Genomic DNA, 14,205 nt, shown 5'->3' with positions numbered 1-14,205 from the left:
CTCTGCCCTTTTAAAGCGTCATGGGTCTCTCTTTCCTTCTAAAAGTGCGCGGTGCTCTCTTTCTACCTCCTTGCTAACCACGCGGAGTCCCCAGTCCCCTTGTAAACCTCATGGAGTTCTCCTTTCCCTGTCAAAGCTGCATGGATCTCCTCTTCTACCTCCTTGCAAACTGTGTGGATCTCTCTCTCTGCAAATGGCTGCCACCTTATTTTTAAATCCTTGACCGTGGCCTGTGAAGCAGTGGGCAGGGTAGCTGGTTCTGATCATTCGCAGAACCTTGTGCAGACCCCATGTGCTCTTTCCTCACCACTCTATGGTCAAAACCCCTCCCATCTCCTTGGGGCCTTGGAAGAACCAAATCCATTTGCATAACTAAGACACTAGCTACCAGCCATAGATATGCAAGGCATCTTGAAAGCTGTCCCCTTCCCCACTCCCCAAACTGCAGGCTCTGGGGATTTTGGGGGCCCTGTTCCTAACACTGTCGCCATTATGGAGTAACAAGCTGTGGTGCATTGGTAATTAAATGAATGTACAAGGACTACATGACTTACAATGTATTTATGGAAATAGACTTTGGCAGAGATCATTTCAGAAAGAAACACGCTAAACATCTGTATTTAAGTAGCTATCATCCTGTTCAGAGTAGTCGCCCTGGAATATTACCACCTGAATCCATGGTGCCCCTTTCCTTAAACCTCTTTTGAACCGGCTCCATCTTTTAGATAACCTCGATTGCAGACAATGCCTGCTATCTGGAGTGAATTTCATCTTTTAAAAAAATATATAGACAAAAACTATTACTCATTTATTCTTGAGGCTATAGCTAATCAAATGAAATTTGGACTCCCAACCAACTGAAACTCCAACCAACTGAAACTAAAGTCACAAGAGACATTGTCCATTGATCTGTGCTAGATGTCTCTCAAATGCAGAATTTTGGAGAAAAGTGTGATGAAGTTTCGGTGGATGTTACAGGGTGAAAGGAGGCCAGCCCCCAAATTTGGGGGGTGGGACTCAGTGGAGCACTGCCATTTTTCCTAAGAGAGGCCTCTGCATATCTATAGTGGGTAACTAGTGGCTTAGTTATGCAAATGTCCGTGGCCTTCCAAGGCACCAAGGAGATAAGGGCTTTGGCCGTAGAATGGTGAGGAAAGAGCATATGGGGTCTGTGCAAGGCTAATGGCCAGAACCGGTTACCCTTCCCACTGTATCACAGGCCACGGACAGGGACTTAAAAATAAGGTGGCAGCTATTAAGCAAAAGAACCATGTGGTTTTGAAAAAGGGGAAAAGCCATGCAGTCTGAGGGAAGGAAAAAGCAACTATGCAGTTTATAGGAATAATTCGACCATTCGGCCTGGTCCTGCCACTGCTTTAATTGTGCCAACTTCAGCGGATTCCAAGTCGCCAAGGACTCTACTTTGCAGCCCTAGACTTTTGGATCTTTGAAATTGAAACATGCAGAAAGGACTCTGTTAAAACCTGGACTTCACTGTGATCCAGTGCAACACAGTGCATATTTTCCTAGACTATTATAAAGAGGCTAATGACATCGTACCCCAGACCTTGAAGGAGAAAGCTGACAAATAAGAAATGGGAAACTTCTGGGCATGTTTTTGGCTTATAGCCTTTTGGGGAACAAGTGAAGTGCTGGGTCCCATGGAAAAACAGGGGTCTGAGTAGGAGTAGGAGTAGGAGTCCTCACAGCCCTCCCCAGGTTAGAATATTGTAAATAAAGACCTGTTTTCCTCAACACTGATTATTGGGTTTTACACCAAGGCGCCACGTGAATGGAACCCCCTTTTGCTTGGTAACGTGAAGACTCATCAATACTATTAAAAAATAAAAACCTATTTTTTGTAACCCTTTAGTGAGGTTAGCAACATTTTTATAAATAAAAAATAATATATTTGCTTTTGTTATAGTATCTTTCTATACACACACACACAGACACACACATACACACACATATACATGCATACATTGGCCCTTCAGATATAATTTCTCATATAAATTTGGCTATTGATCTGTGGTCCCTAGGGCTCATTTAGGGCTCATGAAGTTGACTGCTGCCCTGAAACACTTAAGTTTTAGGGGTGTGTTTTCTGCTCTCCTAAAGCAATATGAAAGGAGTGGGTAACCCGCACCAGTTCAAATTGAACTGTAGTGATAAGCTTTTAAAATTTTGTAGATCTTAAATGCTCCTGTTGGACTAATGGCCTTTCTATGTCCCTAGCCCCAGACTTCACTTCCATGAGTGCTTTCTAGTGTTTGTATGAGAAGTGAGCGTGCAGGAAAGGGAGCGGCTGTCTCTCTCTGCCCCTTAGCCAGATCACCCTGCTCTTGGGAGCACACATGTGCCCTTTCCTGCTTGCTCCTTGTGTTTATCTGAGCTTATCGGAGTCTAGCCAAGTATAGAATAAACACAAGTGAAAGCAAAGGGCTGCAAATCAACCCAGAAAACACAAATGGCTTCTTATTCCTGAAAGAAGATTTTACTTGCACACAGTGACGTCTCTTTGAGCTTTATGAGATCATTGATACCTGTCCAGTATACAAATAACAGTTGTATTATTTTGTGCTTTTTTTCAAGGTATATGTAGTGACTTTGTTATTTTAGTTCCAGAAGCACTCACATTCATTAGATGCTTTAAAATTGATCTTTTTCAGTGAAAGCTCAAGACCACTAGAAGATGATGCCTCCTACTTACAAGCTGATGACTTGCCTAAAGTCTTATATTTATCCTGGAGCTTTTCTCTGCTTGCATTTGTGCTAGTGCGTCCGTAGAATTCAGACATCTCTTGGGTGTCACAAAGTAGGCTTTCAACAACCGGGGCACCGATATTCTTTGGAAAAATGATGTCTGAATTATTTTTTCCCATTGCATTCAGAATTCAAGTTGGTAACCCTGGATGATACTGAGGGATTAAATGTCATTTTCTTACTCAGGATAGCTGTTGAGCCTACACATGATACAGAAGGCATAGACATCCAGACATTTTATTAGGCTCACTGGTGTCAGACCACAGGCGACCGACAGCTTCATGCAGCATGAGGTCATGCTCCAGATTTTCCGCATTGTGAGCCTGTGTCATAGCCGTGTATTCCTCATACCCTCAGTAATATGAACCATGACTGATCTGCCTCACATCATACTGACTGGGATTCTGTACATTGTAGTGCATTCTAGGTGCACTTTAGGACACCCAGAAGATATTTGGGAAGAAGATAAAGGGTCTGGCACTTCTACTTCTAGGTGAAATAAGGGAAAGAGAACACATGGATAGCGTGTCTGCTGAGCACCAGGTTCTGCGCTAGGCATGCTTTCTGGACACACTCTTCAGTCTTTAAACAGTCTTAAGCTTGGGGGGAAATTCAGGGTTTAGAGAGGTTACACTCTGCTTAATGACAAAGCAAATACTGGGACTCAGGGTTCTTGATTTCTGGAGCAGGGCTCATTTTAAACAGATGCACATAACTTTTGCAAAATCCATTCTCTGAAATTTGGGTTGGCAGAGCAGGGGAAGAATGGTACTATAGTTCATTCATTTCAAGATGCACATTGTTTTTTATTTTACAGTCTCTGAAATGGGCATATGTTATGATTGTTGACGCTTAAAATTTTAAGAGTGCCACATGTCCTTAGTGGTAGCTGTAGTAGGAGTTCACATTTAGAGGTGACATATGGTGTATTTGGGTTCTTGGCTCTCTTTAGTATTTGATCTATCTATCGATCATAAGTTGAGAATTTTTTTTTAAGTGTAACTTTTAGTTCATGCCTTGAAAATAAATATACTTAGTCAAGTTAAGTTCCAGGATTTTTTTGTCTCTCATGAGCCAGTATTATGTAGATAGACAGTCATTCTGCCTGTGGGTTTTAGGTAGTTTAGAGCTGGTGGGATGCCAGACTCCTGCTGTGCCGTTCTTGCATTTATGCTAACTAGCTGTGTTTCAAGAAGTTGGCAGTTTTCTTTTTTAGCTTAAAAATTTGGCATCAGTTAGTCTAAAGTGAAATCTCAGATGCAGCCTTTGTGAATTGTGTAGTCGTCATTTCCTTATCACCACTGGATAAAACATCTATTAACTTGTTAGATAATAGATGTGAAGTTTTCAGAATCCATAATTTGTTTCTAATGCATACAGGACGAGTGAGAACAAAATCCTAGTGCGTGTGTTCCATTTTAAAGTCAGTAAGTTGAAAATAGCTTTCATTGTCACCCATGTCTGAGTTGGAATTGCCACACCTCCCCCTGCATTTTGCTCATCATTTGATACTTGGAAACTACTTCTTACAGTCTGAGAACTTTAAATTTTTTAAAGGTCTTATTTATATATTTTTAGAGAGAGGGGAAGGAAGAGAGAAAGAGAGGGAGGGAAATATCAACGAGTGGTTGCCTCTTGTGCGTCCCAACTGGGGACGAGGCCCACAACCCAGGCATGTGCCCTGACTGAGAATCGAACCAACAACCCTTTGGTTCACAGGCTGGCGCTCAATCCACTGAGCCACACCAGCCAGGGCAGAAGTTTAATTTTTTAGAAGTGACTGAATATGGTGCTTGCCCATCCTATTATTGACTACAAATTGCTTTGCCCATTATTAAAAGGAAGATAAGTCCCCTTCTCAGGTGAAGCTGGGCATTATTCGGTGGCATTCACAGTCAGTGTTGTTTTTCCCAGAAGAGTCAGATGTGTTATTTCTTTGATCACCTGCTGCTAGCATTGTTGCCTGGCGTTGTGCTGCTGCCCCGGGGAACTCACATTCCCTAGTAGGGGATGGGGTTTAACTATGAGACAAATTAGAGAGTGAAGTAGATGAGAAAGTAGTAATTATGCAATATAGTTATTAAGCATGACTGGTGTTGATAATAGTTACTCAGTAAATGTTAGCTATAATGTGTCAAATGCTGTGCTAACTCCTTTATGTAAGTTTTATGTTTAATTCCCTTTGAAATAGGCATTATCTGCTTTTCAAAGATAGAACTGAGGCACAGAAATATCAGACAACTTAGCGTAGGTCATATAGATGTGAGAGTGCTGAAAATCTGAGCAAGTGACTGCCACACTTGAAATTCACTTCCCAGAAGGTAAATATCTGAGCCGGAAAAGACCAGAGAAGCCTTCAAAGATGAGATAGGATTAAAACTTGAGCCTTCAAGAATTTGTTTGTTTGAGAGAGAAAAAATAAGACTAAGCACAGAATGGGTCATGATAGCCCAGTTTGGGGGGAAGATCTTGAAGGAAGGCTGAGCGTGTTCTTACATGTGATGGAACATTTCTGAGAAGGGTCCAAGGATCTGGGGGGTAAAAGTGGCCAGGTGTGGCCCTGTGGGCGAGTCCTCAGCTTTCTCATTCTCTAGATGACTGAATGACTCTGTACTGAGCCTCTGTGACCCTATCCGCGCGCGCGTGCGCACACACACACAAACACACACACACACACTTTCTCTCTCAAATACTGACCGCTTCCTCTGTGAAAATATTAGAATCACCAACGCACTTACTGAGGGTTTAGAACCATGTTGAATTCCAAAGGTGGGTAGCTTAATTAATCTGATTTTAGGATGTATGGTCAGGAAGGATAAATTGTTCCCAATCCTTCCAAAACTGTTACCCAAAAAAGTGGATTTGGATATTTTTAACAATATGAACTTACCTCAGAAAATGAGACACTGATTGCAAGATCTGAGAGATTTGGTTTGGTAATATTCTCTAGTGTGAATTGTTATTTTATTGTCTTAAAATCAAGTCCTGCTCTAAGTAGACTTTGTACTATTTTGATTTCTCTGAATGTTGATTGTAGTCAGGTAGTTGAAAGACTAAGACCTTTGTAGTGTGCCATTCATTTCAGCTGTAGTAAAAAGTGAAATCCCAGAGGTTCTTGTCTCAGTCTTTTTATGGTCGTCTTGTTAGACTGCGAGATTAAAGAACTAGATCTCAATTTACAAGTGTGGATTGACATTTCATACCTGGCTCTTCTCCAAGAGTTGATCTCATTTTATCCAAAAACATTAGAAATCAAGCACACCAAACCTGGATTGACATAATTTGATTTGCCACATTAGCTAAATTGCAATTAACTGTGCTAAACTTCCATGGTCTGTCTAGTGCAAGTGTTCTGTGTGATAATTCTCTAAGCAAAATCTCACTTCATTTTCTAAATTAAAAAAAGAAAAGAAAAGAAAACCAACCTATTTCTTCTCAGAAAGCTTTAGTTTTGTATATTTAAATTCATGAAAGTGTCAGTGGTTTTATATATATTCCTCTCCCTGCAATGGCAAAAAAAAAAAAAACACACACACACACACAAAAAAACCAAAACCAAAAACAAAACAAACTTAGTTTTCCCACAATATCTTTGTGCAGCTTCAGTTGTCAAATGGCATTTTGCTTAAATTGAAAAATATAGAAAACAGCAAGCTAGGGTTTAAAAATTACAGCTTGCTTCTACAGCTGTTGTTTAAATCAAAAACTACCAGCAAATCCTTTTACATCGGTTATACTAAATTTGTAACAGCCTATATTGCATGAAGTTGTTGGAAGTCTCTGGGGATAAAGAAAGAGTAAGCCTAACATAGAGGGAAGTGATTAAAGTTGCAATATCCCCTTTTGTGAATGAAAAGAAAATATAGCTCTCCCTTCTGGACCTAATCTAAGACTTTATAGGAAGGAGGAATACATTTGTAAAATTTTAATGGGAGACAAAGAGTTCAATTATTTTACTTTTACCATGCAGAAATTTTACTGGCATTCTGGGAAATTCTCATTTTTACTCATCACTATTGTTAAAACCCAGACTTGAATAAGTTTGAAAATGCATAGAAAATTGTTTCATGTTTCCTCCCCCTTCCTTTTTTGTTTTGTTTTAGAGGTTTAACAGGTATTTGCCCATATGGTGGTATGATTTTAAATTATTCAGTTTATTTTAATTTTAAAAATAATATATGGTGGTTTTAACAAGTGAAATAACCGCATTCCCTTGAGATAACTGTTGTTAACAACCTGAGCTATAGTTTTATGCTGTTGCTTTAAAAAATAACATTTGGAATAAAAGCCATAATTTTGTGCTTTAAAATTTGTATTCTGAGGTGATTTACAAAATATTACCCTCAAATAAGAATGAAGGATATACTTTATATATTCCAAAATAAACAAATAAAAATATTTATTGTCCTCAACATCTCCCCCCAAAAAACCCAAGGTTTTTCTTGTTCTTAATTTTTGTCTTTTTTGCATGTTTTTGTGTGCCTTTTGGTAGGGTTTCCCTGAGATGAAAAGAGGACCTGCTGCAGAGAATTAAGCATGTAAATGCAGCAGTTCTGAGATTTGTCCATTTTTCAATGCCAGTCTCCTTTTCCAGTTTAATGTAGCACCTGTGGGTATGGATATGCCAGCTGTTCTGTGAAGGGGAGTCCTGGCTTTAGGAGCAGCATTGGTTAAGGCCCTTTCTTTAAAAAAAAAAAACAAAAACTCATTTATTTATTTTTAGTGAGGGAGAAAGAGAGGAGGAGAAAAATCAATGTGCAAGGGACATATTGACCTGTTGCCTCCAGGGACCTGGTCCACAACCCAGGCATGAGCCCTGACTGGGAATAGAACCAGTGACCTTTCAGTTTGCTGGATGACACTCAATCCATGGAACCACGCCAGTCAGGGCAAGGCCCTTTCTTGAGATTACATTTTCTATAATCATTGGTCTGTTATCTTTTTTTTTTAAATATTTTATTTTATTTTTTTTAATTTTATTTTTTTGTTATTCAATTACAGTCGTCCCATTTTCCCCCCATTGCTCCCCCCTCCCAGCCCATCCCCTCTCCCACAATTATATCCCTCCCCGTTGTCCATGTCCATGAGTCATTCATATACGTTCCTTGACCTGACCCTTCCCTTACTTATCCCCCTTCTCTCCCTCCCCCCTCCCCCCTACTGACAACTATTCTAGTCTTTGCCTATTTAGTTCGTTTGTTTGTGTTGCTCTTTAGTTTCCTGTATTGGGTGATATCATAAGGTATTTTGCTTTCTTTGCCTGGCTTATTTCACTAAGCATAATTCTCTCTAATTCCATCCATGTTGTCGCAAATGGCATGAGTTACTTCTTTCTTTCTGCTACATAGTATTCCATTGTGTAAATGTACCACAGTTTTTTGATCCACTCATCCACAGACAGGCACCTAGGCTGTTTCCAGCACTTGGCAATTGTAAACAGGGCTGCTATGAACACAGGGGTGCATAAGTTCTCTTGAATTAGGGTTTCAGGATTTTTCGGGTATAATCCTAGCAGTGGAATCACTGGTTCAAATGGCAGTTCCATTTTTAGATTTTTGAGGTAATTCCATACTGTTCTCCATAGTGGCTGCACCAGTCTGCATTCCCACCAACAGTGCAGTAGGGTTCCCGTTTCTCCACATCCTCGCCAGCATTTGTTTGTTGATTTGTTGATGATGGCCATTCTGACCGGTGTGAAGTGGTATCTCATTGTGGTTTTTACTTGCATCTCTCTGATGGCCAATGATGTTGAGCATTTCTTCATGTGTCTATGGACCTTCTGTATGTCCTCTTCGGAGAAGTTTTTGTTCAGGTCCTTTGCCCATTTTTTAATTGGGTTGTTTGTTTTCTTGATGTTGAGTCGTATAAGCTCTTTATATATTTTAGAGATCAGTCCCCTGTCTGTGATATCATTGGCAAATATGTTTTCCCATATGATTGGTTTCCTTTTCATCTTGCTGATGTTTTCTTTTGCTGAGCAGAAACTTTTTAGTTTGATGTAGTCCCATTTGTTTATTTTTTCCTTTATTTCTCTTGCCTTGGGAGATGTATCCGTGAAGATATTGTTACGTGTGATATCTGAAATTTTCCTGCCTATGTTTTCCTCTAGGACTTTTATGGTATCACGGCTTACATTTAAGTCTTTAATCCATCTTGCGTTTATTCTCATGTGTGGTGTAAGTTGGCGGTCTAGTTTCATTTTTTTGCATGTCCCTGTCCAGTTCTCCCAGCACCATTTCTTAAAGAGGCTCTTCTCACTCCATTTTATGTTCTTTCCTCCTTTATCAAAGATTAGTTGACCATAGAGGCCTGGGTTTATTTCTGGGCTTTCAATTCTGTTCCACTGATCTATATGTCTGTTCTTATGCCAGTACCAGACTGTTTTGATCACAGTGGCTTTGTAGTATTGTTTGATGTCTGGTATCGTGATTCCTCCTGCTGTGTTCTTCTGTTTCAAGATTGCTTTTGCTATTTGGGGTCTTTTTTGGTTCCATATGAATTTTTAGAGGATTTGTTCTAGGTCAGTGAAATATGTCATTGGTATTTTAATAGGGATTGCATTGAATTTGTAAATTGCTTTGGGTAGTATGGCCATTTTGATGATGTTGATTCTTCCCATCCAAGAACATGGTATTTGCCTCCGTTTATTTGTATCTTCCTTAATTTCTTTCTTCAATGTTGCATAATTTTCAGTGTACAGGTCTTTTATCTCTTTGGTTAAGTTTATTCCTAGGTACTTTATTCTTCTTGTTGCTATAGTAAACGGTATTTTCTTTTTTGCTTCTGTCTCTGAGATTTTATTGTTGGTGTACAGAAATGCCTTAGATTTCTGTATATTTATTTTGTACCCTGCTATTTTGCCAAATTCACTTATTACATCAAGTAGTCTTTTAGTGGAGTTTATAGGGTTTTCTAGGTATACTATCATGTCATCTGCAAATACTGATAGTTTTACTTCTTCTTTCCCAATTTGGATGCCTTTTATTTCTTTGTCTTGTCTGATTGCTGTGGCTAGGACTTCCAACACTATGTTGAATAGAAGTGGGGAGAGTGGACATCCTTGTCTTGTTCCTGATTTCAGGGGGAATGCTTTCAGTTTTTGTCCATTGAGTATGATGTTGGCTTCAGGCTTCTCATATATAGCCTTAATGATGTTAAGGTATGCTCCCTCTATTCCCATTTTGCTGAGTGTTTTCAACATAAATGGGTGTTGTACTTTATCAAATGCTTTTTCTGCATCTATAGATATGATCATGTGATTTTTGTCTTTCATTTTGTTTAGGTGATGTATTATATTTATTGATTTGCGAATATTAAACCATCCTTGCATCCCTGGGATGAATCCCACTTGATCGTGGTGTATGATCTTTTTGATGTATTGCTGGATCCTGTTTGCCAAAATTTTATTGAGGATTTTAGCATCTATGTTCATCAGTGATATTGGCCTGTAGTTTTCTTTCTTTGCTGTGTCCTGACCTGGTTTTGGGATTAGGGTAATACTGGCTTCATAGAAAGAGTTTGGGATTTTTCCCTCTTCTTGGATTTTCTGAAATAGTTTGAGGAGGGTAGGAGTTAGTTCTTTCCTAAATTGGTCTGTTATCTTAAGGTACTGAGGAAAAACTGGTTGTGAGAGCCAATTTTCTAAGTGGAGAACATCTTTTCTTATCTTTTCTCAATGAGATAATTTGAAATGGAGGTTGGTGAAAAGCACATGTTGATGCCAGCTGCCTCTCCAGGGGCACTACAGGGGTGGAGAGTGGTCTGAAAGAAAGACTAAGGGGAGGGGACTAGTCAGGGAACATGCATAAATGACCCGTGGATGTGGACAATGATGTGGGGATCGACTGCGTGTGGGGGGTGGGCTGGGTAGAGGAGGGCAAAGGGGGAACAATTGGGACATCTGTAATATAATAACAATAAAAAAGTCCTAAGAAAAACCACACAAACAAGGAAAGAAAGAAAGACTAGAGGTCTGACAGACACCTGGGATTTGCTGGAACCCTTCTCCCCAGAGCCTCACAGAAAATAGGTGCCACTTCTGGGAGGAAAGTAGAAAACTGTATTTTGCATCATTTACAGAGATAACTTCATCTGAGAAGGTGATTGAAATTGTTGATAAGAATTAGTATGGGAAGAATTTTTTTCCAAAACAAACATTTTTTAAAAACTCAGGTTTAATTTCTTGAAATGGAGATTGCTTGAAACTTTTAGTAAGTAAAGTGACTCCCTCAATATATAATAGTATTCCTTTGAAATCTGTTGTGAGAAGTACCTGTTTTTAAAAATGCAAATTAAGAATCTCAGTATATTAGGCAAATTCATGTTGATACAGGAGCACCATGAAATTTCATTTGTCCTCCTAGAATGTTTGCTGTTATTTTAGATAACCCAAGGCTTATCCTAATGTTATACAAGGATAAAGACAAGTCTACAGAAAATTGCCAAGTATTTATTTTAGCCATTCTCTATGAAGACCTTCCCAACCTGTTCTGTTCAAGCTACCCGCAAGAATCAAAATCAATTTAAACTTACTTTTCTACCACTCACTTTTGCTCGGTTCTTTTGCATGAACCAACAGCTTTAAAGTGGTAATAAGATCAACAACACAAATAAATGAACAAAATTGAACAAGAAACAGAGTAACAGTTATCAGAGGGGAGGGGGGAGGGAGGAAAGGGGCTGAGTAGGGGAAGGATTTAGCAAAGGAACTAATATAAATAACCCTGGAACATGGACAACGAGGTTGGGATGGACCGTGGGAGAAGGGGTGGGCTGGGTGGAGGGTAGCAATGAGGGAAAAAGTGGGATAATTGTATCAGAAAAACAAAATAAAAAATTTTAAAAAATGTCGTAATAAGAAAGATATAACAATGGAGGCTGTATTCAAACAACCATTGAAAAACATTTAGTTCATGGAAGGAATGAAAAACTCATGTGTGTTGTCCCTTCTTTTACTTAGGATATTCCTGCCGGTTGGTATCACAGAATATGGCCCTTATCCTATTGAAGGAGGATTCTTTGGATGTAAGTAGTTTTTCAAAAGTTGCATTTGATGTAATTGTTTTAAAGTCTTTCTTCCTACTATGACTGATTATCAGGGTTTATTTTCTTGCTAAATTGTTATAAAACTGTGTTTCTTTTTTTATGTATGAATGAATGACATAAAGTCATATCTTATAAACATCAAAATAGTAAGCTTAGAACATTGGTATGTGATAATACTATATTTTACTCACCTAGCATTGTGCATTTAAAATGAGATAGTTTTCATTTCTTTTAACTTCCGGTTGGTGTTAAGTGATGATGGTTAATCCCAGTGGTGGTTACCAAGGAGACTTGTAGAATTGTCTTTCTAGTACAAAACTGAAAATAAAGATAATATTCAAGTATCAGGAGTTGTTTAAGTTTATATAGCAATAGGATACATATGCAATAATTCCCCGACTTCCAATGCCACCAGCTCATACAGAATTGGATGGCATGGTTCTCTGAGTGTTTTAGACTGATGAGACCAGGGACACGAGCCCATTAGACATTAACCAGTGATCTGGGCAGGGCTTTGATATGAAGATGTGAGCTGAACAATGAGAGTTATTTGTCAGGACTTTTAACAAGGGCTTGTTACTGGCAGGCATTCACCCCACAATTCCAGTCAGAATGTTTAAATGGCACTGCTGGTAGCAGATGACAGGGTTAGTTACCATTATAAATGGAGGAGTATAATATGGAGATTTCTGTACTTGCAAATTGGTAAGATCACTGATCCTTCTGTGAAGGCCAAGGCATTCTCTCTGTCTTCAGGACTCCAAAGCCAGGAGTCAGGGAACGTGTGTGTGTGCCTTCAAGGTACCATTGGCTAGATATCCCTACCTGGCTTTTAGGGCTTCAGGATTTATCTCAATGTACCTTTTATCCTTTTGTGTGTCTGCTAGCAGGAAGCCCAGAACTCTCAGGTCATCCCTCATCTTCTGTACTCTCTCACCACTCTGGGCTAGTGTGAAGCTTTCTCTCCCCAGTGTTCCCATTTCCCCAGCACTTCTTACCCATGGGCGTTTATTTTTCTCTACAGAACTTTTCACATTTGGAAATAATGTGTATTATTAACATATAATTACTATATAAAATATATAATAATTGCAATAATATTATGTTTTATGATGTAACACAAATAAAAAGGTAACATAAGATTTACCCTCTTAACTATTTTTAAGCAAGCGTACAGTTCAGTGATATTAAATATGGTCACATTGTGCAATAATAGCCACCATAGCTCCAGACTCTTTTCATATTACAAAACTAAAACTCTGTACCCCTTACACAACAGCTCCCTACTTCCTCCCCCCAAATTCCTGGTAACCGTCATTGTGCTTTTTATCTCTATGAATCTGACTGTTCTAGGTATATCATATAAGTGAAATCATACAGCATTTGTCTTTCTGTGACTGGCTTAATTCACTTAGCAAAACGTCCTCAAGGTTCATCCATTTTGAGGCATGTGTCAGAATTTGCTTTTTTTTAAGGCTCACCGATAGTCCGTTGTATGTTCATATCACATTTTGTTTATCCATTTATTATGTCAAGGGACACTTAAGTTGCTTCTACCTTTAGGCAACTGTGAGTAATGTTGCTTATGAAGATGGGTGACAAATATCTTTTGAGACCCTTCAATTTTTTTGGCTGTACTGTATCCAGATGTAGAATTGCTGGACCATATGATGATTTGATGTTTAACTCTTTGAAGCACTGTCACATTATTTCATGTTCCCACCAGCAGCACACAAGTGTTTCAATTTCTCCACGTCCTTATGAACACTGTCTTTTCTTTTATTAAAAATTTTTAATTTTTCTGATGGTAGCATTCTTATGGGTGTGAGGTGATGTTTCACTGTGGTTTTGATCGACATTTCCCTAATGATTAGCGATGCTGAGCATCTTTTCATCTGCTTATCAGACAATTGGATAATATCTTAGGAGAAAAAAATTCAATTCATTTTAAAAATCAGTTTGTTTGGGTTTTTTTTCCTTGTGAAATACTTTCTGTTTTGTTTTTCACCCTCTAATTCCTTAGAACATAAAGTCCATGGAGCAAAAATCCGATTTTTTTTTTAACTGGGCATTTTTACCTTCAGGACAGTGTTTTGCACAAATTAGGTACTCAGGAAATGTGTGAAGGGAGTGAATGAACAAACTTAAGATGATTTTCCAGCTACCAATGATAACTTCTATATAAAAAATCATGCTGATGAGGCAGGGGGTAGAGTTGCCATGATGGGCTGAGTACCAGTTGACTTTAGGAGGGACTCAAAACTGAGGAAGCCAAAACAGCGCACTAGAGGGTGGGAGAGTGCAGTGTTGGAACTGAGAAGTGCCCAGAGCCCTTGGATGGATCCACCAGGATAGCTGTGCCCAGAGCACCCTTATTTCCCGATGATTCCCAGT

At 39.0% G+C, this 14,205-nt stretch overlaps 1 protein-coding gene across 1 annotated transcript in view; it reads left to right on the top strand.

Annotated features, from left to right (window-relative positions):
• Nucleotides 1–14,205, top strand: part of ATP8A2 (ATPase phospholipid transporting 8A2) — a 587,729-nt gene that overhangs the window by 179,014 nt on the left and 394,510 nt on the right. Inside the window, exon 24 of the mRNA XM_090273780.1 lies at nucleotides 11,726–11,790. Coding sequence (XP_090129906.1) covers nucleotides 11,726–11,790 — 65 coding nt within the window. The remainder of the gene's footprint in view (nucleotides 1–11,725; nucleotides 11,791–14,205) is intronic.

This window comes from Furipterus horrens, unplaced genomic scaffold (assembly GCF_987537825.1).
Source record: "Furipterus horrens unplaced genomic scaffold, mFurHor1.1.pri manual_scaffold_4, whole genome shotgun sequence".
NCBI classification, from domain to species: Eukaryota; Metazoa; Chordata; class Mammalia; order Chiroptera; family Furipteridae; genus Furipterus; species Furipterus horrens.
Note: the sequence above shows the minus strand (reverse complement) of the source record. Positions and strands in the feature narration are given on the sequence as shown.